General features: G+C 48.8%; 3 protein-coding genes across 6 annotated transcripts; 1 reads left to right on the forward strand and 2 right to left on the reverse strand.

The window, feature by feature from the left end:
- Positions 1-12,789: 12,789 nt before the first annotated feature.
- Positions 12,790-15,281, reverse strand: HOXA1 (homeobox A1). Its single transcript, XM_085050995.1, has 2 exons — positions 14,663-15,281; positions 12,790-14,230 (listed from the first exon to the last, which is right to left on the reverse strand). The coding sequence occupies exons 1-2, from the start codon at positions 15,279-15,281 to the stop codon at positions 13,875-13,877; spliced, it is 975 nt and encodes a 324-aa protein (XP_084907121.1). The 3' UTR covers positions 12,790-13,874.
- A 95-nt stretch (positions 15,282-15,376) lies between these two features.
- LOC146441105 (uncharacterized) lies at positions 15,377-18,384 on the forward strand. Of its 4 annotated transcripts, none has more exons than XM_085051000.1 (3): positions 15,377-16,663; positions 16,756-16,939; positions 18,154-18,384. In XM_085051000.1, exon 1 carries the CDS (start codon positions 15,377-15,379, stop codon positions 16,181-16,183), a length of 807 nt encoding a protein of 268 aa, XP_084907126.1. In that variant the 3' UTR covers positions 16,184-16,663; positions 16,756-16,939; positions 18,154-18,384. The 4 variants fall into 4 exon arrangements, with proteins under 4 accessions (XP_084907126.1, XP_084907127.1, XP_084907128.1 ...); XM_085051001.1 differs by having other exon boundaries at positions 15,377-15,700; XM_085051002.1 differs by having other exon boundaries at positions 15,377-15,700; positions 16,803-16,939.
- Positions 18,385-19,731: 1,347 nt separating this feature from the next.
- On the reverse strand, positions 19,732-26,130 carry HOXA2 (homeobox A2). Its single transcript, XM_085050987.1, has 2 exons — positions 21,510-26,130; positions 19,732-20,835 (listed from the first exon to the last, which is right to left on the reverse strand). Exons 1-2 carry the CDS (start codon positions 21,889-21,891, stop codon positions 20,081-20,083), a joined length of 1,137 nt encoding a protein of 378 aa, XP_084907113.1. The 5' UTR covers positions 21,892-26,130; the 3' UTR covers positions 19,732-20,080.
- Positions 26,131-26,143: the final 13 nt, after the last annotated feature.

The raw sequence follows: 26,143 nt of genomic DNA on the forward strand, positions 1-26,143 counted from the left end.
ATAAATCTTTGCAGCAGGTTATAGCAAGATGATGATACTATCCACAGGTAACACGATGGAAGCACTGCCACAACAGAGCCTTCCTAATGGTGGTCATCCATTTACCAGTGTGAGCCACGCTAATGAGGTCACACTGATTCACTTCATGTCATTTCCCCTTTGGAAGCAATCAGCGCAAATATAAACCAGTAATACATTAGAAGAGGTCACCCAGCTCAGTAGCTCTGTAAAGAGTGAGCTGTTTGTATAGGACTCTGAGCCAGATCCAAGCCTGCCTGGAGCAATAGGACGTGTGGCTACTGACAACAGGGCCTGGGAAGCAGATTAACCCCCCGTCCTCACGAAAGCTGGCTGAGGTAAAGCACTGCTCTCAGCTTTGCCTGTGGTGCAGCTCTTCATCCCCACTCTCTCATCACCCCTCCACATCGGTGGTGGGGGTCGCGGGAAGGGCAGGGGGTTAACTCTCAATTTTCCTTCCGCTGATTGAAGCTTTTGCCTCCTGCCTGGTGATGCCGGATGGCAGCTTCGGGGCAGCAGGGGGACAGGGGCACAGCACTGCCAGGAGTTGTGGCAGATGTGGTCCTGCCTCCCTCATAGGGGGACAAGAGACTTGTCATTGGACAGACATAGGGACCTCCTTCCCCATCATTCCACCTCTCTTGCCTGACACACTAGCAATGAGACACCCATTCTCCCTTTCCTCCACAAAGAGACCTGGTGTGGTCAGCAGTAGGGTCAGGGCATGTTGGCTAAAGCCTGACCAACCAACCAAGCAAATCCCAGCAATCCCAAGCCTTGCCTTCCATGTCTTCAGCCCAGCAATCATTCCCTTCCATGGCATATAATGAATTCTGCAGAGGAGAGGCTAGAGATGATCTAATTTTTGATGTGTAAGGTTATACAGATTCTGCATATCTCTGTCAGCCCTTTTCCCAATGCTGAAATTGAGGATATCAGATCCCTTGACACATTATTACCTCTGAAACTAGAAGTGAAGGAAGTCCAGCCTGTCAAAGTACTCAGGTATTTCTCTCCCTTCTTGAGAATGCTGTCATGCCAAATTTTGGGTTCCTGGCACTTTTCCCATGAGTGCAGCTACTCACAAGGCCATATGCAGTTTCAAGCCCCTGGCTTCCTCTCTAGCCACTGCTGTGCTAGCTCTGACATTTCCAGCCTCCCTTGACCAAATTATATGTGAATGTAGGCAAAGATGTTTGAAATTTTATGTTGAATAAATGCAGATTGAGCCCACATGGGAAAGAAATACAGTAGAAATGTGGAACCCCATTATATGAATTTACCAGTGTACATTCTGCATGCTTTATAAATTTCACTAGCACGATCATCTATTTCATTCCTAGAAGAGAAAAAGCTATATTAATTTCTTGAAATAGGCAGCAGAAAGAGATTGACTTGAAATAAACAAAATAGTTGAAATTAAATTTTCTTGGCAAGATTTGCTTGTGTTGTTCGTCAAATAAATGTACATTATGTCTTGCACTGTTACTCAGCTGTGATCCTGTAATGTGTTCTCTGCATCCTGTCAGACATATGATCCTTTGTCCCATAATAGACCCAACTATCTCACAACCAGCTGAGCTCAGGGTCATCCCAGGGTCAGGCTGGTTAAAGATGGCTGTCAGTTCTCTGCCTGACTCACAGGCGAACTTTAAATCACCTTTATCTTACTTGTGCTGATGCTTTCCAGCCATCATTGTAGCAGGAGTTGTAGCATCTATGTACAATGTAGGGAAATGCCTTACAGCATCCATGAAAATTTCTCTGTGGATATGCAGTGTGCAGTGCACCCAACATAAAGAAAGTGCAGCTTGACGTATAACGTGAAATGGGAACTATTTCAAATACCTTTATGCAAGGTAGTTAACAATATGGTTCTCATCCATCTTGCAAATGAAAACAATAATTCAGAGGGTGAAATATCACCCTTCAGATCAGAAATACAATTATTACTTAGCCTGAAATTTCCAGCGAAAAGAGTATTTGCATAAGAAGGACAGATAATCTGGGAAATGCATCACCTCATGTTTTTATTGTGATAAATACCTCTCTTCAGCTTCTGCAGCTATACTACTTCTTAATGTTTGTCACTAGTCTCCAAGGTATAGAAGAAAGACAGGCCTTAATTGTAAATTTACACATGCTTTATTACTGGTGCAATGGCATAAACACATTTAACAGGATTGTCATTCCAGTTAATTATGCTGATTCTGACATGTACCTATCTCAGCTAAAATTGATAGTGCCTTTTGACCAGTTAGTAGCATCACCATGTGATGTGTCTTTCTCTCTTAGGTTAAGCATGTTAGGGGCCAGAGAACAGCAGGAGAAAATAGTCCCTGCATACTAAGGAAGCACCAACAGCTCAACAGCCAAACCTCTTTTTAAGAAAACTGTAGATAGCTAAACCCCAGCACATGTTCTGCATTTCTTTGTCTGTTCCAGCCCCAGCACACCTGCCCCAGGCAAAGACGATCTCCATTATGCCTAATAGTAAACAACACTGTTCCAGCCCCTCAGAAACTCTTGGCCTTGTTCAGAATGTCTAGTACGAGGCACCCAAGCAGATGGTAACACTTTTTAAAGATATTAAAGCAGAAGAAAAGACGGCAGAAAAGGAGGCAACTATTAGAGAGCACATTGTGACAAGGGAAAAAACAATTTCCAAGTTTTCCCTGCAGCAGAAGTCTGAGTCTGTGAACTCCAGACTGAAGAAATTGCGGGAAGACATGAAATCAACAGCAAATAACCAACAAGCATCCAATGAGAATAAAACACCATCCTTACCCTCAGCAGAGTTATCAATGCTCAAGATCAAAGACTCACTTTCAAACCTCACACTGAGAAGGAAACCATACATACTCCTTTCCTTCCCACACAGCCCAGTATAAACCTGGCAGGGTGTTCCAGAAGGGAAATGGAGGTACATATATCTTAGAGTCACACCTGGGTGGCAAGGGTAATATTTTCAGATTGTCTAAAAGGAAGGAAGGAAGGAAGGAAGGAAGGAAGGAAGGAAGGAAGGAAGGAAGGAAGGAAGGAAGGAAGGAAGGAAGGAAGGAAGGAAGGAAGGAAGGAAGGAAGGAAGGAAGGAAGGAAGGAAGGAATCTGCTTTTGTAAAAAACGTATTAAAAAATCCTCAAGTCATTCATTTTCTCTCATGTGATCCACATGGCTTTTAAAGAAAAGCAAGCTTTTATGCTCTATCAAAAGCATAGCCATGGGTGACAGCAGCCAAGTCAAAGTGTGCAAAAATCTGGAAGAAAAAACCTTGAGGAATTAAAAATACATTAAAGAATAACAATCCTGTTGGATGGTCATATGAAGCGTAACTTGAAATGTCTCTCTGTGTAATATGACAATTTCACACTGCGCTAGGGAAAGGAAGAGATATCACCACTGAGGACTCTCCTCTCCATGCTGTGCACCTACTCCTGCTTCTACTCCTTGGCAACAGTGTCTCCTTCCAGCTACCCCACTGCTCCACAGCCAATTTTCTCAGGGACAGTGGCAGCCATATCCAACAGAGCTCCTGCAGAGTTGTCCATCTTCCTTCCACACACAAGCCTTGGCCTTTTGACCACCCTCATCCTAACCTAGATTATTGCAATGGAAGAATTGTACCAAAGGTTGAACAACGTAAACTCATGAAGTCTGGAAACCTGGAAAGTCTTGGATCACCAGTGAGCAGACGCTGAAGAGCTTGTCTCATAGTTGTGGATAAGCATCTGGGAAACATCTAAACAAAGCTTTATTTTTAAAATCCTTTTAAGTAGAAGAGTACAATGGATGCAAGCAGGAATTAATTTTCTCCATTTTCCTAAAAAGAAATTTTGCAGCTCTTCAGCTTTTGAGTGCATCTAGAATTCATTTTGCTGGTCAAGAAAAAGCAGTATTTTCGATATTGGCGTTCTGGCTAAGGACACATACTCCTGCTCACAATTAAAGGGATGTTCTCACATGATGGCTCAAGGAATGTCCTTCAGATCCAGCTGACAGGATCTCTGGAGCAGAGCACAGTGCCTGCCTTCAGACAAACTCACATTTAGCAGGTATATCTCAAGACAGGGCTGCTGACAGACCTCATTCCTTCCTCCCTCTTCTTTTTGAGCGCAGATAGTGTTCACCTCATGAGCAGTGTGACTTTTGGGACTACTTCCACATTCCTTTTTCTTAGAAACTCCCCATTGAAAATACTAGGCCTCTTTATATGGCGCAATACAGCAGGAGTTAACTTCTTGTGATGGAAGGAAATCTTCCATTTGATGCCTGCTGGCATTTTTTTACTCTAACTATTTTATAACAATAAAAAAAGAAAGAAAAAAAGTCCTACCCTCTGAGATGTGAACAATATATCTTAGATTATTTAATCTTCACTTAAATGCAGATTGTTTTTTTCCAAAGCTGATATGTATTTCTTGCCCTGGAGAATATTTAGAGACAAGCAAACCTGATTTTAAGGCTCACACTGAACTCCATCACTTTTAGTGCTGCTGCTCCAAACTAATATGGAATTGCACTAAACAAAATATCTGCTTTAAGGATTAAAAACACGAAATAATATGTCTCATTCTCATGAATCCTAAAGGACAAGCCCATGCACCCTTCTATCAGTCTTTTCCTTCAACATGGACACATCAGACAAATCAGCACGTGGGGCAGTTCTCAAAGGTGCTTCACCAAGGAAAGTGGGTATTGGAATTTCCTACATGTAGTAACAGCATCCTTTTCACTCTGAGGTTACATGCTGAGTGCAGACACCAGGGGTACAGGGGACCTTGCACAGCTGCATGGGGATCGCTGTCCCACGTGGCTGAACATGCATCCTGCCCTCAAGGAAGGGGGCCAGGTTCCTCTCAGCCAACACACACCTGAATGCAGTTAATATTGCTCAGCTCTTCCATTCATCTCCTGGCCAGTTTTTCAGTCTCTAAGGGGAAAGGAATTTTATGAAATAAAGATCTAAGGGCTGAAAATGTGTGTGCAAAGGAGGAGGGAGGCGGGGAGGGTGACAAACCTTGTAGCCCATGTGAAGTGTTGCTTTGCTTTAAAGAGGAGGAGGCCTGATCCTGCTCCCATGCTAGATAAGCAGATATCCTGCAGGCAAACAAAGCTGGCAACAGGCTGAAGTCATGGTGAGAGTTGAAAAGCTTGTTTTGCTATATGCACAACAAACCAAAAACATTGACAGAAAAGTAAAAGAACATCTGCTCATGCTGATCTATGAATGCTTTTCCTGGATCCATTAACCTGCCTTCTTTGTCTGTCTCTCTTTTTTCCTGAACTGAAAATTATCATTTTAAATATTCACGGCTTTCATTTCTCTATTAATCAAATTAAATCTCCTTAGCTACAGTTAAAATACCCTGTGAGATCCTTCAACCAAAGATTGTTTGCTGTGCAATTAGAACTCATTTTTAATACAGCAGGCGGGAAATAGAGAAACACAGCTGTAGAATCAATACAACTATAAATTACATGGGAAAGGAAACGGTAACAGCCTAGCTTGAAACAACAGATTTATTATCAAGGAGGATGGTATTTTATCGACAGAGTACATATTTTATAAAGAAAGAGAGAAGGAGACACAGAGAGAGAAATCAATGTTAACATGTGCTCTCCATTTTTTTAAATGCTTCATTTGTGGTAACTAATTTTCATTCCTTATTTCAGTTTGTAAAATGTCACATTGAAAAATATTCAGTGGCTAAAAAATCCTGTCTCCACCATTTTCTAAGGCAAAACTCCTCTGATTTTAATGAAAAAGCTCTGTAGAAGAAGGTCCAGTAATGTGTTCTGTATTTTATCCTGGTTAAGACCAGTTACTCCAGAAAGAACTTCCTCCATTCCCATATTTTTAATAATATCAAAGTTCAGGTTGCAGCTAAGATTTCTATTTAAACTTCAAAGATTGGCATTTTTTTCTTATTCCCACCTGCAGGATAGGGTGAGAAAAATTGTTCTTTCTGATAGCAGCAAATATTTCAAATGCATCAACTTCCCCTTCCACAATCAGGATTCATCTGTGGTTGCTTACATATAGGATACACAAAAAAACCCAAAAAACCCGCCCAAAAACAGAAACAAAAAAAAAAACACCCTGAACCTCTGACTAGAAGATTTCTTGCTAGATTTCCACTGTTTTCAGTGCACAGTCTACCCTGCTTTTCTCAGTGAAAAGAAAAGGGGAAAATTTTGCCCCTTGCTAAATACAGAGTTTGCAGTTAGCAAAGTTGATCCAAAGCCCAAGATAACAGCTATGTCTTCTTCTTTTTCAGCTCCAGCAAAAGTGGAAGCCACCCTGTATGGCTGACCAGTCTCAAAACACATAATAATGTTCAAAAAGGGGGATTATAGAGATTATCTGGATTTCTAGAGTCTCTTATCTGATTTGCAATCAAACTGTTTATTAGATGGTCCTCAGCAGAATTTTCAGTGGGTTTGGCTCTGTTCCCTATTTACTTTACTGTATAAATGCTGTTCAAACCCTGGGGTGAGAAAGATGTGAAGAGCAAAAACTTATCTTTACTGGTTTATTACCAGGTTCAGTGAGGCTAATTTTGGGATTTGCAGACTTGTAGGTCTCAGGTGAGCTGAGTCTCCCTGAGCAACGAGCCACGGTAGGTCTCACTCAGAGCTGAGATATCTATCAGGTACAAGCCTCTGCTAACATTCAAATCTTTCCATTTGTGGTCTGACTTGAAAGAAGGTTAGGTAATGCCTTTTTACATGAGTCTAAGTTCTTGGGGACATACATGTTCCTATGGATGTAGAAAAACACTGCATGTTTCCTGTGCAGTGTGACCTGAGCTGTGACATTGAAGAAGGGTCTTCTCAGACCCTTTTTGCCTCACCTTCTATTTCCATGATCACTGCCTTGCCTCATAGCACTGTCAGAAATACAGAAAATAAAATATACAGGAGGATGTAATGAACTGCAAAGCCCCATGGGGTCCTGCCTGTCTGCAATACCCACTTCTATGTCTAAACATATTGTTCATGTTAATACTGGTAGGAGTGTTTGCTGGTAGGAGTGTTCCTCCAAGATAACATTTTTGTGCAGTGAAATATGCATGGCTTTCAGATGGCTCAGCTCAGATGGGATCACCTTTCAGTTTCTAGACAGTGTTATTTTTTACCCTTTTTTTTCCATCACAGCATGAGGAACACAACACTACCCCACCAGTGCATTTTTTTATGACCCATCTGTCCACAGAACTATGCAAGGATCTTAAATCCACTGAAAGTGCAGAGCAGTGCTGCAGAGATTTTATTTCTTGCAAAATAGAATAATCTGGTCAAAGTGTCTACCTTTGCTGAGTGCTAGTGGGAATATTTTGCAACTATGCTAAGAAAATAATTTGAGGCTTGGATGACATTTCCACTGCAACTGATGTTTTCCACAAGAGTTATTTGAGATAATAGGCGTGTTGCAAAAATAAAGTTTGGTTTTATTGGGACAGAAGAGTTTCGATTAAAGCTGTGTAGAAATTTTCACCTCCGTGCCTTAGCCCCTTACATGACCTTCACCTTCTTATGAAGGCAGTGAGAAGTTTGGACAAGTGGTTGTTCTCCAAGACTCCTCCAACATGCCCCCGCCGCTCCCAGAAGGGACCTGTGATTTATACAGATGTGCTTTGCACCTGAGGATTCGCTGGTGTGCAGTGGAGGAAGCCCCCTGTTTCCACCACCAGACTCATCCTCACCCCCTTCTCTTTTCATTACTTAACGAACCTGGTCTCCTGTGTTTTCTCTGCTCTTTATTGCTTGTCACCGGGGCTGAGTGACTGCTGAAGATGAGAGGGGATGAGGAGTGTGAAGAGGGAAGCTTCTGCCTTTGGTCTGAGCCTGACGGGGAATGATGAAAAACACATGGGCAATGAAAAAGTCCAGTCCAACTTTCTGTTTACCGAGCTCCCTAGAAACGTCAACATCTGTCACCAAGTTACCCCTAAAAGGGGCACCCCCTTGCTACAGGACGCCGATGGCAGGTCCCACCCCTCTTCCCCCAGCACGGGCTGGAGCGGAGGGGTGTTGACAGAGGGAAAGGGAGGTTATCCGGGATTTGGTGATGGCTGTATTAATAGACAAAGGACATCAGAAGCGATATCGGCGGCGCAGCGCTGCGGTGCCACCTCAGGCTCGGCCCGCAGCCTCCCTCCCGCAGAGATGGGGTGGGCGCCGGGGCACCTCTCGGGCGAGCCTGATTTTTGGCGTGTCCGCAGGCGGGTCCCGAGGGAGAGAGCCGCTGAGCTGGGTGCGGAGGAGCGCGGCCGCCGCTTGCCGCGCCCCCGCAGCCCCCGGGCTGGGCGCGGAGCGGAGTGCCCCGCGGCCGCAGCCCCGCTCCGCTGGTAGCACAATTCACACAACGAATTTTCCCCGTACTAGTAATTTCCCGAAGATCAAATACGAGGACAGCTGCGAATGAAACCGATCCCTACAAAATGCGTTAGCGAGTGCTCGGTCAAAGTACATATTTCCTTGGGAGTTTTTTTGGTTCCTTTTTTATTTATAATAGCCTATAGCATATTGCTATTTTTTTACTTTTTTTTCCTTTTCTTTTCTTTTTTTTTCCCCTGGAGGAGAGTTACAAGCTCGCGTGGGATAGAATCAGAAAATGCTTAAGTACCTTGGCAAAGCCAAGCTTATCGGATGCACACAGGAACCGCTGCGCAGCGCCGAGATGCCGGGCGGGCATCGAGACAGACACCGGGGCCAACACCGGGGCAGGGCGCGCACATCCCCTGGCTCTCGACCTCTCGGACACTTTCTACAACTCTGGCGAGCAAAATGCTCCATGAGTGCCTGTATTTTCCTAATCCCCCCGCCTCCCGCTGGCTGCACCACATCTGAGACCGATGTGATTATAGGCACGAGAGTTTGTGACTGAGATTGACTTTGTACCTCCCGCTGTCCCCCTTGTATTTGGGATTATTTTGGTTTTTTTTCTTTTTGTTATTTTTACTTTCTTCTGCGTGAGAAGTTGTGCAACACGTTGAGTTTGTGTTTATAAACTAAAAACTTGGAAAAGTCATCAGCTGGCTATTGGTTTTATATGAGTAGAGGCTGATCATTATTCGACCATATCTTTATCAGAATCTGTAGTCTCAATTTAACATTGTGAGATACACACTTTCAAGAAAAATAGATTGGAAAGCCAAAATAATGGTAAAAGTAATAGTTGAAACATTCTCCGTGTGGAACAAAGGCTTAAAATGTGTCACTGCCCTATATAAAGTAGCACAGAAGCAGTCTCCGGACCCATTCCCATTAGGGAAATGTGTAATCCTTTTGAAGTTATATGGCGAAAAACTATATATCATACTCCTTCCATGATCAAAATCAACAAAGTTTGCCCCCAAATGCCTAGACACAAGAGAAGGCTTCTTTTCCTCAGAGCGCCCATTGATTTCATTGGTCTTTCCGAGCTTGAAACAGAAGTAACTGTGACCTGTAAGATTTTATGATCTATAAACCATAAAAGAATAATGTTGACAATGAAAGTAGGCCAAGTAGAGTGCCCGTGGGAGAAAAGGAATGCTTGTCTTGGAAAAGGAGAAAGGGGAAGAGAAAGAGGGAGAGAAAGCGAGAAAAGTGAGAAAGGCAGACTGAAAAAAATATGGAAAGAAGGAAAAAAGAGAAGGAAGGAAGGAAGGAAGGAAGGAAGGAAGGAAGGAAGGAAGGAAGGAAGGAAGGAAGGAAGGAAGGAAGGAAGGAAGGAAGGAAGGAAGGAAGGACTTCTTAAAATACATTACGTATCTATTTATTCATATATTACTAATTTCATCATTTATGTAATCTTTTTTTGTGATTACCAATTTACTGTGATCTCACAGAGCTAATTACTAAAGAAAAAAAACCAAGAGCTTTTGCTCGTAAGCTTACATGGAAAACATTCCTAAACTACTCTTTCTCCTCCTCAAAACAATAACAGCCGGGTGTTCCCCGTGGGTCCAGGGCCCGGCCGTGCCGTGGGCGGGAGCGGCTTCCCCCGGGGCCATTCCCAGCGGGCTCTCCCGCGGGCGGCCCCGAACTCCGGCCCCGTTCGGAGCATCCCCGGGGCCTGACCGGGAGCTCATCGTCTTTCGTGCCCAGGGTCCCCCGGTAATTCTTCGGTGGGAGGGGGCATCGCTCCTGAAAAGCAGTTTGCCGGTGAAAAGCCGCTCGAGTCTATAGCTCAAACGTGAGCTGCCATTAGAGAGTTACTAATAAATCCCTATTAAGCATGCATTTATGCAGTGATTATGTGAACTTTGGCCTTTGAAGAGTCCCAGCAATTAACGGCGATGTCTATCGCGTTTTGCCCAGATTTCTACTCTTTTCTCATAGAGGATGAAGAGGGGAGCACGGTTCCACCAGCGCCTCCAGCTGCTGGGTGCTTCTCCAGCCATCCCTTTCCACTCACCCTCACTGCTGAGGAGAAAGCCCCAAGCACCCTCCCTTTGCCCCCGGACCCCCTCTTGAAAATGCCCCGTCCTTTGCGGGATGTTTTTTCCCGCACTCGGTACCTCTCGCCGAGGATACCCGCCTGAGCGTCGGATGCAGCGCGGGGGAGATGCCGAGCTTTTGCTGTCTCCGAAAAACAACGGAAAGCGGTTAAAATTTAGTAAAACTCTGCTGGGCAAAACTGAGAGGAAAGTTGCCGCTGCCGGGGAGACAGCGAGAGGGAGAGAGAGGGAGAGAGATGACTCTGTAATTGTTGCCTTTATCAAGGCTGTGAGATTAACTACTGGGATTTATTCTAAAGTGACCCATCACCGAATTCATTTCTGCTTGAACTTTCGGTGAACCTGAGATTAAAGAGGGGAGAGCAGCTAAGCAGTTTGTTGTTAGCTGCCTTTTCAACAGCCCTTTCAGACTGAGTAAATATTGATCGGTTTCAATCTGATTGCCCCAGAGGAAAACACCAAAGCATCTCAATAGCCTCCAAAAGTAAACTTTAAAGGTGAACAGCAGAAATGGCCTTAAGTATGATAGGAAGATACTAAACTCCGTTTGACATTTGAATGCGATTTGCGTTGACGGGTTTTGACGAGATGGGTTGTTTTTTGGTTTGGGTTGGGTTTTTTTCTATTTTTTCCCCTGAGACTCTAGAGAGAAAAAAATTACAAAATTTTTAAAGGTGTAAAAACAAAAGAATCCTTACAACCTGAAGCGTAAATTAGTGTCTCCGTTGAAAGGGTTCTGTGGGGATTTTTAGCGGTATTTTTGTGGTAGAAATTAAAAGCTAGCCGTTTTCATTTCTCTTCCCCGTACCCCTGACCCCAAAGGCTGATGGTATCAAAATAGTGTTAACGTTAACAAAATGAGACAGGATGGGGAGGTTTGGAGCGTCTTTGCTTGAAATACATTATGACTGCAGGGGGAAATATATATATATATATATATACTGGGGTTTGGGCTTGGAAGGAGATGGAATTCCTTGCTCGCGAATCGGTCATCGCAGATTGATGCACTGACAAGTGTCTTGTCTCTCGTATTTAGGCTGTAATTTATGGCCACTCTTTTTAACACATGAAGTCAACATGGGTGGAATCGAGTTGTAGATCCGGATTCCAGCAATGTTTAGATCCAGATTTCGATATTGAAATGCCCTTATTGGCATGCAAATGCCACTTTAACACATCCAAGACTCTGGAAGAAGGCCATCTGTTTTGCTTTGTGGCTTTACACTAATAAACAAAAGGTAAAGTATATGGCAAGCGGGGAAATGAAAGAAATAGAGGCATCGGCGGGAGCCTTTGGAGACAGCCCTGCTCCCTTGCAGATAGCTCGGCTCTTGATATGGCCGCCGCGCCTTGCAAATCAGGGCTTGTCTCTTTTGACACCGAAGTGAGGAAAATTTCGTTGACTCTCTGCGGATCCCCCAAAGCAAAGGCTGCGTGGGCAGCCTAGCCGCAGGAGAAGCCCGGTAGCACTGCCCGCAGCTGGGCCGGGTGAAGGAGATGTTAGGCGTGTTTGCGTTGTAATTCAAGAGGCATCAGTGACTTGAGACAGCCCCCGTCCAGCTGAGCATGCCTCTGCTCCGTCCTGCCACCCAGGTTCTCCCCACACAGGCTCCTCTCCCTTCTGTGAACCTGCTGTTCACTTGACGCCTCTTGAAATACTTATTATATTTACCTGCGAGAGCTTGCTCTTGTACATGGGGGAAAAAAAAAAAAAAGAAAAAAAAAAAAAAGGAGGGGAGGGACGGGAGGACTGGGCTGGGGTTAACGCTAAAAACACACTGGGAGCCATCTCCCACCTTGGCACCCCATCAAGCGCTGGGGATAGCAGCCCTGGGTGGGAGAGAGAAGCTGGACAAACTCAGTGCCCAGCTAATTAAATGAGCAGTCCTTGGAGAGGGGCCTGCAGTGTGAGGAAAGACTGGCTGAAGAGAGTTTCTGCTTTTGAAGGGTGCTCTGTTTATTTAAGTGTCAGCATCCATCCCGAGGTGAAAAGGTTAGCACTTGACCCAGGAAGTTCTCCTGTTTGTGCTTCAGAAATAGATTGGGATCATAAATTCCTCCCGGAGAATGGGGAGAAGGGCCTTATATTTTCTAAAAATAATATTATTTGAGCTTATGAGAGGAAAAACCTTTGTGTAAGGAGTCAGATTGGGCAACCAGAGCTCTGACCCTGGCAAAACAACACAGGAGGAGTAAGGTTGTGAGACTCTTACTCCCTTTCTCCCTTGGAAAGACCCAAATAGAAGCAAATAAGGGAAACGAACCGGCTGAGCCCAGCCTGTGACTCAGCGCTGACGTCACGCAGATGTAGGCAGACCAGGGCTACCTGAAAGCGGAATATATTTATTACAGACATTATAAGGACCCGTAAATCCTGCCCTGGATTCCACCACCGGTGGAATCACAGGGCCTTTCATGATTGTACAGAAAAATCAGAAGGACATTTTGCTCACACACGACAACTGATAGAACTCAGTGTACCCGCAGTACAGTAAAGCACGGTGCGTCATGCAAAGGTCTGGACACCAACCACAGAAATTATACATTCATTTGGCCATTCATCACATTCACGAGTAGTTTGAAAAGACATCGAGTCTAAAGGAAGGTTAATATGAAAAGAGGAAGAGGCGAGGTCTTTTGGATGGTTGTACCCTTCAGCTGAGCATAACCCAACACAGCATTCAGGGCGGGGGGGAAAAGGAGAGGGAGCAAGCACACCGGGTAAGGTTTAAAAAACCTAGTGCAATTGAAGCCTTGTCTGTCACATTTAAAGAAATAGCGCTACTTTTTTTTGAGGTATCTGCTTGAGCTTAAGACGTTTACTTGATACGGTTGTCTACTTTACCAATATAAAAATGGATCCAGTCTGGTGAATGCATTCACCCTGCTTAACCTGAAAATCGAAACATCATTCTAGAAAAATCTGTAAAAAGATAAATCTCTCAGACAAAGTATTTACAAGCAACAAACTCATTGACACGAACAAAGAATACATTAAATTAAGGGGATGAAAGTCCTATAAGTCGTGTAAACACTTGCAATAGTGCATCTCTTCGTGAGGTTATGTACCCTTAATAACCCATCTTTCACTCAGGGAAACTCGGTGGAGCGTCCTTGCAGTGGAGGAGGGAGACCCTTACGCGTGTGCCAACACAGCTCCTCCAGCAGAAAAGGAAGGGGGGGCCGGGAAGAAAATTCCCTGGCACCAAGGCGCCGGGACCCGACGGAGCTGGCACCCCCGGGGCCGGGCGGCGGCGGGGCGGCGGAGGTAGCGGGGGAGGGAGCGGCAGCTCGCCGGGACATCTCGGGGATACCGACCGACCGAGGGACAGACAGAACGGCGGTGGACGGACGCGCGCCGCGCTGGCAGGGGCGTCGCGCCGGGCGGCCGTCGGGGCGCGGCCGGTCTCAGTTGGAGGCAGCGAGCGTGTCCGAGGCGGAGGAGGCGGGCGAGGCGCTGCAGGGCGAGGAGCAGGACTTCTCCGATGACTCCTCCGCCTTCTCCTCGCAGCCCGTAGGGGTGGCAGGGGAGATGGGCAGCAGCCCCTCTTTCTCCCGTTTCTTTTGCTTCATCCTCCGGTTCTGGAACCAGATCTTCACCTGCGTCTCGTTGAGTTGGAGGGAGGCGGCGATCTCCACCCGTCTGGCCCTGGTCAGGTATTTGTTGAAATGAAACTCCTTCTCCAGCTCGGTGAGCTGCTTGGTGGTGAAGTTAGTTCTGACGGTGTTGGGCTGCCCCACGAAGCCGTACTCGCCAGCCTTGCCTGCGAGGGGACATGCAGCGGTAAGTAAGTGTGCACAAATGATTTATAGGCGATGGAATCAATATGTCCACACCGGCTAAGCGATAGGGAGCAAGAACTTCTTGGGATAAGAGGGAAACCCCGGCAGAGTGAGTGATGGAGTGCGAGGTGCTAAACCGGAGTCAGCCTCTAGTGTCAGAGGAAACTTGATAAGTGGTTTATGAATTACGAGAAATATGACCACGGGAGAAGAGAAGAAGGGGGAGTCAGGAATAAGTGAGGAATAAGCGGCGCTGGCTTTCAGCTCCGCAGGCAGACAGCCGCGACTGCTCCCAGAGGTGCGGGCCGCCCTACCTGCCCAGCGCCCCGCGGGACACCGCGCCTCTTTCCCCGCACCCGCGGCGGAGAGAGAGAGGAGCGGCCCCCGCCCCGGCCCTCCCGCCGGCCACTGACCTGTTTTAGGTGGGTTTCTTTTCACTTTCATCCAGTCGAAGGTTTGCGCCGGCGGCGAGGTCTCGACGGAGGGGGAGCGGGCGTTTTCCCGGTGGCCAGCGTGGAGGGGGGACAGGGCATGGTTGTAGGTGCCCAGGGGCAGGCTCTGCTGCTCCTGCCCGTAAGGGGGAGGCACGTACTGAGCGGGGGCCCCCGCGTAGCCCTGGTGCGGGAGCGGATGCTGCGCGGCGGCGGAGGTGGAGATGCTCCCCGAGTACACGGCGGGGGCACAGGGAGGGAAGCCGCCGCCCAGCTCCGCGTCCTGCCCCAGGGGGTAGGGGCCGTACGCCGGTCCGAAGCCCTGCGCGCTGTAGGTCGGGCCGCAGCCGGGGTGCGCGTAGGACACCCCCAGCCCGCCGTGGTGCTGGTAGGCGGAGGGCTGGGCCGGGGGGTGGTGGTGGTGGCGGTGGGGGCTGATGGGCACCCCGCGGCCCGCCAGGAAGCGGTCCTCTCCGCTGCAGCTGCCGGCGCTGACGGCGCAGGGCTGGAAAGTTGTAATCCCGTGGTCGGGGTGATAGGCGCGGGCGGCGCAGCCCCCTGCCTCGCCGCCGAGGACGGGGTACTCGAGGAAGGAGCTCATCCTCGCCGCGTCCCTCTGTCACGCCGCCACCGGGTCTTCAGCGTCCTGCGGGGCCGCGCCAACTTTCCCACTTCCTCCATGGGGCCGGCAGGAAAATGACACGAAGGCGCCGGCAGCGGGCAGGCACGTGGGGGGCGGCAGCCAATGGCTGCGGCGCCCGCGGGGCTTCCCCGGCTCCTGTCGCTGATACAGCGCCGCGTCGGGGGCATTTAAACGCCGAGCGCTCCGACGGCGCGGCACCGCGGGGCAGGGAGGAGGTGGCAGTGGCTCCCCGGGGGGTGGGGGGGCGGGCCGGGCTGTACACACATACACCCCCCCTCGGCAGCCCCCTGGGTCTCGTCCGCCAGCTGAGAGAGGAAGGCAGGAGAGACCCGGAGGCTACGCCCGGCCCGCGGAGCCCACCGGCCGTCCCCTCCAGGGTGAGTGCTGCTGCGAGGGTGCCTCAGCATCACCCCTGCTGTCGGCGCTGTCAGGCTTGCACAGGCCGCCTCTACCGCTCATCAACCCCGGCCGGGGAAGCGGCGAGGGGGATGGGGGGGAGGCGGCTGGATCCACGGCACGGGGAGAGGGATGGGGCGGAGAGAGGTAGAGACAGCGCTGAGAGCATCAGCCCTTGGAACGGGAATGAGAATAGGACCGTGGATGCGGCTGGGGACTTCTGTGGGAATGGAAATGGGAATGGAAATAGGGACAGGAATGAAGGTAAGGAAAAGGTGGACAATAAGCATGGGACCGAGGATATGGATGTGGATGGGGATGGGATGCGGGTGGAGATGGAGACGGTAATAGTGCCGGTGCCGGGGAATCTCGCTGGTTCTGCCCCGCCGCAGTCCCAGCGCGACGCCACGCCAAGAGTTAAAGGGGCTTGTCCAGCCTCATCACCAGGCGGGCGCGGACATTAGCATGGAAATGAGCCGCTTTTGGGACTGACGGCCATTGTGCTCTCCCAGGCTCACCGGCCACCCTCTGGCCCTCATCCCTGCTCCCCCCGCACCTCCGCCGGGCTCACCCTCACCAGCCCGGGGCTGGGATAGGGAAGGAGGGGCAGGGGGACGAATGATTGGAAGGGGGCCCGGGGTCTCCGCAACCCATCTGCTGTGCCCCCGCAGCGCCGCTGCCGCCCGCCCGCCCAGGGACGGGGTGGGGGGGGTGGCTGTCCAGGGTGCCGCGGGTCGCAGGCCGAGGAGGCGACCCAGGACAGGGGCAGAGGAGCGGCGAGAGGCGCAGGGCCCGCCGCCCCGGCCCCTTTGTCCCTGCGCTCCGCCACCCGGGTCGGCGGTGGTGAGAGGTGGCAGATGGCCAGTGGCAAAGGCGGCCCCAGAACCCTTGGGAACCGCGCTGAGCATCTACTCCAACCTACCCCTCCCCAATCCCGTTGGGAGGTGGGTCAAAAAATGGGTCCGTGGCCAGAGAAGGAGGGATGGCGGTGAGATGTGGGTTACGACCTCATATTCGGTTTACGTATGCGGAAAAGGAAAGGGGAGGTAAAGGCCTGGCATCCGTCTGTCCCGGCGCACCCAGCCGTCTGCTGGCAGAAAGGACGGCACCAAAAGTCTTCAAAAGAAGTTCTGCAAAACGTCAGCATCGGAGAAAGATGGATGGAAAATCATGTCCCCTGACACCAGCTCCAGGAGGGGATGTCCTCTCTATTTCTGCAGGTGCCGACTCTTGCGTCCTTCTGTCGTCATGCTCGATTCTTGCTTGTTTTGAAATCCAAAAGGCCCTTCTACTCCTCCACCACTTCCTGCTCACGAGTACACACACACACCCCCACATACACACCCTCAAGCTCCTCCCTCCCACGCGAACTACAGCACTCTCTCCTAGGTGCAAAGCTCTCCTACTGCTATTAGGTCAGCCCTTATCCCATGCCATCTGCGCGGCCTCTCTACTGTCAGCCAAAACCGAAGGGCGCCTCTCTCCACCACGTGTCTATCCCGGTGCCCTCAGTATGTCTATTTGTTCTGATTTACTACAGAGGCAGGGATGGTTAAGGGCCCTCTGGAAAGGTTCACTTTCTTAAACTGCAGGGGGGCAGGATGGAGGATAAGAGCAACAGCACCCCAGAGGCATTTATGGTATTATACTGCACCAATTTTGGTTATGGTTACTGCTGTAAACACATTTATTTCATTCTTGTAAACCAGTTGTGATAAATACTGCATAAAGCAGAGAAAAACGACAGACCATTAGGACTGTTTACAAATAAAAGGGCTGACATCTTTTCAGTGCTTTTTCAGTCAGCCAAGAAAACAATATTTTACTATAAGTAGATCCCTTTTACCCGTAAATTCCGATGAGTCACTTTTCTTACAGTGTCCAGCATCCTCAAATCCTTTTTTCTCTGCGTTTTTGGTGCCATTGTCTCCCGTTGCATTGTCTCTCTGGCAGGTCTTTCGGGTTTTGCTGCCCGTGCTAAGCATGGGGGCAATATCATGAGAAGGGTCGGAGCAGAGGGGGAGCACACACCGCACCCTCCCTCCTCCGTGGCCAGGCGAGGGGGAGCTACTGCCCCTTCCCCTGCCCTCAGGGCAGCCCGGCCCCTCCGCGCCCCTCCGCGGCTTCTCTCTGCGTTTCCTGCCACAGGACTGAGGCTGAGGAGGCGATCCCGGGTCTTCAGGCTTTTCCGTGGGAGTGTGCCCCCGCTGTGGCCCCAGGGCTCACCCAGAGACTCGGAGGCGGCTCCTGCTCGCTGAATTCCTCCATTTATTTAAATGGAGTTTGCTAGAAGTTTAAACCTTGTAGCACGTTTCCTTTTCCTTTTTTTTTTTTTTCTTTTTGTTTGGTGTTTCTGTTTTTTGTTTGGGATTGGGGGGGGATTGTTTTATTGTTTGCGGATTTTTTAGATCGTTTTACTCTGGTTTTGTTTAAGCGTCGTCAGCATCCGGAAATCTGGGCACAAAAGAAACCCCAACCCTTACATACACGTTGCGGTCCAATTTAACCCAGTGGCAGAGGAGTGAAAATGCCGGTGAGGCTGCTCGCTTTCCGCAGGGACATGGCTGGAGCCGAGTGAAGGAGAACCAAGGCCGAGGTTTCACCGCGCCCACAGCTCAGCCAAGCTGTTGTTTTAAAAGAGCAATAAAAGTGAATTATGACTAAACGCCTTCTCACTTAATGGTTTTAGACGGGGATCCCCAGCCCCGGCAAATACGTAAGAGGATTTTTATTTGTGCATGTGTTCCTGCAATTGATCTCTTTGATGACATTCTCATTCATAGAAAGAGTTTGATTTATGACTTTCGGAAGAATTGCGTTCAGCCCTTCCAGCCATAACCCACGCATCCCAGCTCCACAGCGTGTTACAGAGCTGGGAGACAGCACTCCTCGCACGGACGGACAGCAGAGCCCCGTTCCCAAACCCCCACCCAAGCCCCACTCTCTCGTGTAATGTACTCACACTCACTCACTCGCACTCACACGCACGCAAGGAGCCGCAAACCTACCCGCCCGGGATCCCCCGGCCCCGGAGCGGCAGAGCCCCGCTGGCATCTGTTGATCGGTTTTAGCCCGAAGGACGGGGCTCACCCTCCTCTTTAGGGTCTGGCAACGCCGGGTGGCAGCCAATTTGGTGGAGATTTCTGCAAGCCCGTCTTTGCTGTCTCCAGCAGAAGAGCGGGGAGCCCGAGGAATTTGTAACTTTGAAGTCAGAGCTTCCCCCTTTCGTTACTAGTCTTTCGCCTTGCAAGAAGGTTTACACAGAAAAATATCTTCGGGTCTGCCCCCGCACCGCCCCCGAGAAGGATGGAGTGGAGAGACTGGTTCCTCCCTAAATACTTTTTCTTCCCCCTGCGTTTCTGCCACCCTTTTGATTTCACAGGCACTAACTTCTCCATTTCCTCTCTTCCTAGGGCTGATTTCTTGGATTGCTCAGCACGTGAGAAGTAACCAAGCACATTCTCTGTGAGCTCAGATATTTTTTAAGATATGTTTTCTGAAAAATGTTGCTGACTACTAAGCACTACTTTCTAGAAAAACAGGATTATTTAAAAAAAAATTTAAAAAAAAAGCCTTTCCTTTCGTTCGTGTAACAGGCTGGTTTCTGCAGGAGACGCTTATCTTACTGAGTCTCTCTTACGTTTCGCCTGTAAGAGAGAAAGTCCTCGTTCATGCTTTTGTCACAGCTCAGCATTTCCAAGTTTTGTATCCTCACAGAGATAAGATGCTACATTTATACATTAAAAGGAGCAGATCTCCATCAAAGCTGCGAACGGTTTTAATTTGTTAATTTGTTTTTCTTCCCTTGTGAGAATCCTTACAATAAAGAAAACGAACGAGTTTTTCCTCTCTAATAAATGTCCTGAATTGCCAAAAGTGAAGAGCTCGTAGTCAGAACGTTGGATTTTGATTACTAGTAAATTAATAGTGGAAGGGATGAAGAGAGATACCCGTCATGTTATCAATATTGAAAGCAGAGAGAAAGAGAGGAGAAAGAGAAAAAAGAGAAAGCTCCTTGTAACAAACAAGAATTTATTCTACCAAAAATACTTATGACAACGCATCCTAATGTAATACAAAAATAAAAAGAAAGTGAAGATACATTCCTATATGATCACTTTCTTACAGACCTCATATATTGCTTTCATAGAAGGACCTAGAATGTGGCTAGGTTAAAATTGAACACAACTAAAACTTCATGAGAAACGGCAAACGGCATATCAGAGGGAAGGAACAAACAGAAAATACTGAAGAGGGAAAGGGAGGGGGGAAATAAAATTAATTCACTGGGGAGAAAAAAAAAAGAAGAAGAAGAATAAGGAGGAGAAAGTAGGACCCTTGGAGAGGACGTCTTTAATTTCTTAGTAATTCAGATGCTGCAAGTCAATTGTGGTGAGTGTGTCTGTAAAAAAGTCAAAACTGTCAGCAGAAATATCTACGGGACTGTCCAGAGATCCTGGCAAACTGGGAGAAACTGCATCTGAAAGCTGTAGGCAGGAATCTGTGGAGAAAACGTTAAAGTCCTGTAAAGAAGGGACATCTAGGGCCTCAGGACTGTCATTGTTCAGGCCAGCTGCACAGTTCTGGGCCATTGTTGAGAGGCAGTTTTGAACAGTGGGTGACTGATGTTGAAAATGTTTCAGATTTTTCTCATTGCTCGTTAAAGGCGAAACGGGGAAAGTTTGGGATTCGCCATTGTGCGCATTCTGCGCCTGCTGCTGGGAGAGGGCATTCTGCTGGAAAGCGTAGCCTTCCCGCTCCAGGAGAGCGCCGGAGACGTTGCTGAGGGCTTGCTCGAAGAGCGATTTCTCCTCCTCCTCCTCTTCCTCCTCCTCCACCGCTTTTTCGGGGTCCTCTAGGTTTTTAAATTTCCCCTCGCTGTTTTGATTCTCCTTGCACTGGGTCTGTCTCTTGTGCTTCATCCTCCTGTTCTGGAACCAGACTTTGACTTGTCTCTCAGTCAGATCCAGCAAGGCTGCAATCTCAACCCTCCTTGGTCTACAGAGATACTTGTTGAAATGAAATTCTTTCTCTAGCTCCAAAAGCTGGGTGTTGGTGTAAGCCGTCCTCAGGCGCCTAGATCCACCGCTACCGCTATCGGGGATTTCAAGGGGGTCTGTTAAAAAAGAAAGAAAAAAAAAAAAGAAAAACACCACCACCACACGCACCCCAAAGCATCACCGCCAGAACAGCGAAAGCAAAGACACAGGGACGCACACAGAAAACAGATAAATGCTCGGATTGAATTTCAGCACCCCAGCACATCGCATCCCGGGGGGGTGGGGGGGAGTGCTCTCTCTGCATGTATGTGTCTATATCTATATGTCCATATAGCATAAAATAGCAACTGCAACAAAATGGCCGCCTTTGGATGCAGTAAACCCATTGTGTTGCACTGCTGAGCGCCCGGTGCTGCGTGCCCCTCGGCCACCTCCGCCAAATCGCTGCCTCCAGCTCCCCAACCTCCCCACACCAGAGCAAACTTTATATTAGCCATACCGCAATTTATAATTAATGCATCAGCTGCTTAGCTGAGCGGGAGCAATCTATCACTCTTCATTACTGTCAAATATCCTAACTCTAGGACGGCGAGACAAGAGAGGTCAGCTCCAACTCAAATAAATCATCCCGCATTAGGCAAGTTTGGGGAAAGTTTGGGTTTCCATCGAGCCCCTCCAGTTCCGTCCTTCCCGCCCGCCCGCTCTCCGCCTCGTCCCCCCGCGAAGCCGGGGGGATGCGGGGAGCCAAAATAGCGGCCCGGCGGGGCTGGCGGTACGTCTTTGGACTGACCTTTGTGGCTGAGGCAGGCAGGTCCAGCGGCTGAGGCGGAGGCCGAGGCGGGCGGCAGTGCGGATCGCTTGGACGCCTTTTTCTCTTTCATCCAGGGGTACTCCGGGGGCGGCGGGGCGCCGGCGGGGCCCGGGCTGCCGCTGCGGCCGCGGGGGCTCGCCTTGGGGCGACCGCCGCCGCTGTGGCGAGGGTGGCTGCCGGGGTTCAGGCTGGGGATGGTCTGCTCGAAAGGAGGAGGAATCAGTGTCGAGTGTGAAAGCGTCGAGTTCTTGATTGATGAACTTTGAAATGTATCACCGACAGGGGGAAAAGATGTCAGGCACTCAGCAAGCGATGGCTGGCTATTGATAAAACCGATCTCTCGCTCAAATGCGAAATTCATGGCCTTCAACTGGCAGCCCCCGCGGAGAAAAAGTTCCCTCGGATTCAGGGGGCTCGGGGGGGGGGGAAGGCCCAGGAAAAAGGAGAGAGAGGAGAAAAAAATATAGCATAGAAGATCGCTGGTGGGGTGTTTTTTTTCTAATTCACTGATTACAGCCGTATGGGGACCGTGCTACTATTAAACTATTGAATTCATGGAGACAAGGTTGAAATTGGACCGAATTGGCTGTCACATGATTGCCTCTGCCCAATGACAATTTGGGCTTTAATCAAAAGAAGCCACTGTCTGTTTGATTGATCCAAAAAAGTCGGGAAGGAACGCCTCATTGGGGGCCAGAAAGGCTTTATTTACACTTTTTTTTAAAAAGGGAAATGATATCTAGAGTATCTATCCCCTTGGCGTCCTAATCTGAAATGATCGGGGGTGGGGAGGAGGTTGCGTGTGCGTGGATATGTTTGTGTGAGAGGCTGCGAGTGTGTGTGTGTGTGTGTGTGCCTGTGTGTCTCTATGTGTGTGTGTGTGTGTGTGTGTCTGCTTGTCCTGCAGCCTGCTGCCTTCCTCTCATCCACCCGCACACTCTTCTCTCATTGTTTGGGACTGTCAGGAAAACGCTTTGCACCTCACAAATCATTTAAGCACCTCAATCTGACGCCTTGAGTCATTAACAAAGTAATCCATTAATCTTCAAAGTTTTGACACCGTCAGGCCCCCGCATAAGAAGTTGCACCCAGGCAGGAGTCTGAAGCAGAGGGTCTTGATTTTTTCCTGGGGATAGCACTTCCTCCAAAACTAGTTTCTCCTTCCCGACTCAGCCTCAGTGGGCTCCTTTGTATTTTTTGTTTGTTTGTTTGTTTGGCTTTGCGTTCTTGTTTTATTTTTTTCTTTCTTTCTTTTTTCGTCTTTTCCTCTTTTTTTTTTTTTCCCTTTTCTTTATTTTTTGGCGGCTATCGGGTGTACAGTATGGAGAACAATTGGTCGCCGGTGCTGAGCCATTGTTTATCAGGATCTTCCTCAGCAACCTTGCTTCGAGGGGAAGAGTCACATAGGCAGCAGCCCTGGCGCTTCATGACTTCCCTCTCCAGTTGGCTTCCCGGGATTGGACCGTAAAATATAACCCTAGGAGAACCTTTCTGGGCGAGCCAAATCGCCAGGCTGCAAACGCGAGTAGCTGTTGCCTCTTAAAAAAAAGTATATATCCCGTACCTTAGCTTGCAAACGATACTCCCGTCTGCTGGCATAATTTCCTTAATAACCGTAGTAGGCTGGGTCTGGTGAGTATTTTCGATTATCAGGAAATATATGGGCTGGTAGCGGGTTTGTTTTCAAGGGGTCAGACAGAGCGAAAATGCTGCGGGGTTATGACTTGAGAGACGGCACTCGCCTCCGATGCTTGGCTCTTGCCGCCGCCGCCTCCAGTCACCCCTGCCAGGTGGAGGCAAGTCCCGAATTTGGATGCTTTTGGCACGATTTTCCAACCAGACTGAGGCGACAGGGAGAGCGATGACAATGATGGCCACAATCACCAACCCGATGAATCCTGTGGTCACAGCCGCCCTGGACAGCCCGGACGGGGCTTGCTTGCCCGCGGAGCCCGGGGTGCACGGCGGGGTGGGGTGCGCCGGGGTCCGGGGGGAAGGCGCCTCCGAGCCGCTCTCCGCGTCCTCCAGGAGCCAGGAACCATCGACAGCGCGATGAGGTGCCGTCTCGCTTTATTTTCGGAGTTGCCAAACAGGGGTCGGCAACCGTCTTCGTAATTATATTTAAAAAAAAAAAAAAAAAAGACGGGGAAAAAATAGAAAACAAGACCCCAAGCACCCAGTGGATCAGTCTGCGTCCAGTCTGCACGAAGTGCATTAAAAAAATCGGTTTTAAGTTAATGCACCCACAAGATGTAGCATATCTGCGAAGGCATTGGAGAGAGGGGGAGGGGAGGGGCCGGGAGGCTTTAAATGGGCTTTTTGGTGGTTGCTTGTTTAAATAAAATATAGAACGAGACTTGTCATTTAATCCCTCAAAAGGGATGCCTTACAAATATCGATGCTGTTGGAAAATGCAAGGGGTTTAATTTTCTTGCTTTTAGTCCAAACAAAGCTCTGGTGGTGTCTGTGCGTGATCAATCTTGGCCGCCAAAAGGTTTGACAGCTACTGGCCCTTAAGAACACATTTAAAGCTTCTTGCTCTTTCCAAGATCAAATGTGGCCGTGAAAAGAGGCAGAGCAAGAAACGCAAGTAAACAAGGAAAAAAGCTGCTTTTAAAATATGCTGGCAGAGGACTGGGCTGCTTGTGGGAAAAGTGCGGTTTTATTTTGCTTTTTGGTGCCTACGTTGGGGTCGGGTTTTTCTTTTTCTTTTCTCTGATTTTTTTCCCCCTCTGGAAAATATTGGGAGTAACAGCAGGATGACAAATAATAAAGAGAGAGGTTTGGACTTTAACCAGGCTTTGTGAGTAAAACCTGTGTGGGTGTCTCTATTCTGCACATTTGTTTCTTGTGGTCAGTCTAATACAAAAACCACCTGGAACAAAACCTTTGCAGAGGGGACGCGAAATTCTTGGGAAAATCAATTACTGCTGCCTCCAGGGGGATCTTTTAATCGGACGAATCTTAAATGCAAAATTATAAATTCTTATTTGCAACCTACAGGCTCCTAAGAGAGGATTTAATATGTTTTCTGGAGAGAAGGGGACAAAATCGCCTGTATTTTTCTTTCTTCGGGGTGGGAGGGGAGTGAAACGCCAACTTCCTTCTATTTGAACATTTTTCTAAGTGCAATTCGTGGTGCTAAAGGAACCACGCAGTAAGTACCGTGACTGTACCGTTACCTTTTGTTTTATCTAACCTAACTGACCCGAGAGGTGGGGGGTGCGGCTTGAATTTTATACGAGCGCTCCTATGAAACGAGCATTGTCTTGCAATGTTGCAAAAATGCTTCCTTCACCTACAAAAATAATAATCAGTCGTTGGTCTGTATTGGGTAATAATCAGGTTTCAGTGAAAAATATCAGCCTACATAGCCTTTCCTTCCACGGTTACATGTCTATATATACACAATAAACAGCACGGTATAAATCTATTTGCTATCCTTTTCTTTGACTGGGCATGCTTTATCTATTTATGCAGAAAAGCTCTATATAGATTCACGGATGCATGACAATGTTTCAGCATCAGGCAAGGATGGTTCTGGGAACAAGGTAAAGCCCGAAGATTAATAATATTTCAGCATGAGACCAAAATGGCGACATTTTTTTTCTGTGCTCTAAAAGATACAGATGGTGAACAGCGTGCGTTATTATCTACACAGCATAGGAATATGTCTTTATAAACGTGCAGGGGTATATTTTACCTAGTCTATTAGGGTCCGTTTTGATTTATCTTTCAAGTTTCAATCTAAAAATTACGGACATTTCGCCTGAAAGGAAGAAAAATCTCATTTAAGCACAAGCTTGCGGGTTTCTCCATTCTACCTCGAGCCGATTCGGACCGGAGAGCCCTACGGGTGCCCATTTGGGGCCGGGACAGTCGCCCTTCTACAGCACCGTGTCCCCCCCTCGGACACAAACACACACCCGCACACACATCCGCACCCCCCCGCGCCAAGAAACGGAACACAAGGCTCCCCTCCCCCACACCTCCAGGCTGCAGTGGGAGGAAAGGCAGCCCAGCAAGAATGAAACAAGCCCCAATAAAATATTTTTTTAAAATATTAATCAGGGAAAATAAAACAGTGAAAGGAAAAGGTAAAGCCCGCTTTTTAAAGGAAAAGGGGAAAACGGCGGGGGTAGCGGGTGGAAGGAGCAGCAATGAGCGCATCTTCCCCCCCAGCGCATTCGCGGTTCGGCCAGACCCAGACCCTGCTTTACCGCCCTGCTCCGCGCTGGCGGAGGTTCCGCAGCCCCTCCGCCCGGCCCAGCGGGCCAGCCCAGGCACCAGGAGGCCCCTCCACGGCCGCACCCACGCGGGGCTTTATGCTGAGCTCCGCTCCCGTGTGCTTCACACACACGCTTGCACACCCACACCCACACCCCCGCTGTCCTCCCGGCGCTGCTCGCGGCCGAAGCCCCGCCGGACCCCGCGGGGAGGGGGCGATCCGCGCCCGCCGGGCACCGCGCAGGGCAGGGGGTGCGGGAGGAGGCGGCAGCAGCGGGCCCTGAAGCCCTGCTGGAAGAAAAGAAAAAAAAAAAATAGAGAGAGGAAAAGAAAAATCTCTCTCCCTGCCTACGAAATGCTGAAAAGGCGTCGCGGGGCCCTTCGGG

This window comes from Lichenostomus cassidix, chromosome 2 (assembly GCF_008360975.1).
Source record: "Lichenostomus cassidix isolate B80296 chromosome 2, HeHo_3.0, whole genome shotgun sequence".
Lineage (NCBI taxonomy): Eukaryota > Metazoa > Chordata > Aves > Passeriformes > Meliphagidae > Lichenostomus > Lichenostomus cassidix.

Excerpts from the sequence above, each read along its gene's own strand:
- HOXA1 (XM_085050995.1), bottom strand. The coding sequence starts at position 15,281 with ATGAGCTCCTTCCTCGAGTACCCCGTCCTCGGCGGCGAGGCAGGGGGC. Across the intron at positions 14,231-14,662 it reads AAGAAACCCACCTAAAACAG|GCAAGGCTGGCGAGTACGGC; the intron begins GTCAGTGGCCGG and ends GTCCCCTCGCAG.
- LOC146441105 (XM_085050999.1), top strand. The coding sequence starts at position 15,377 with ATGACACGAAGGCGCCGGCAGCGGGCAGGCACGTGGGGGGCGGCAGCC.
- HOXA2 (XM_085050987.1), bottom strand. The coding sequence starts at position 21,891 with ATGAATTTCGCATTTGAGCGAGAGATCGGTTTTATCAATAGCCAGCCA. Across the intron at positions 20,836-21,509 it reads TGCCTGCCTCAGCCACAAAG|ACCCCCTTGAAATCCCCGAT; the intron begins GTCAGTCCAAAG and ends CTTTTTTAACAG.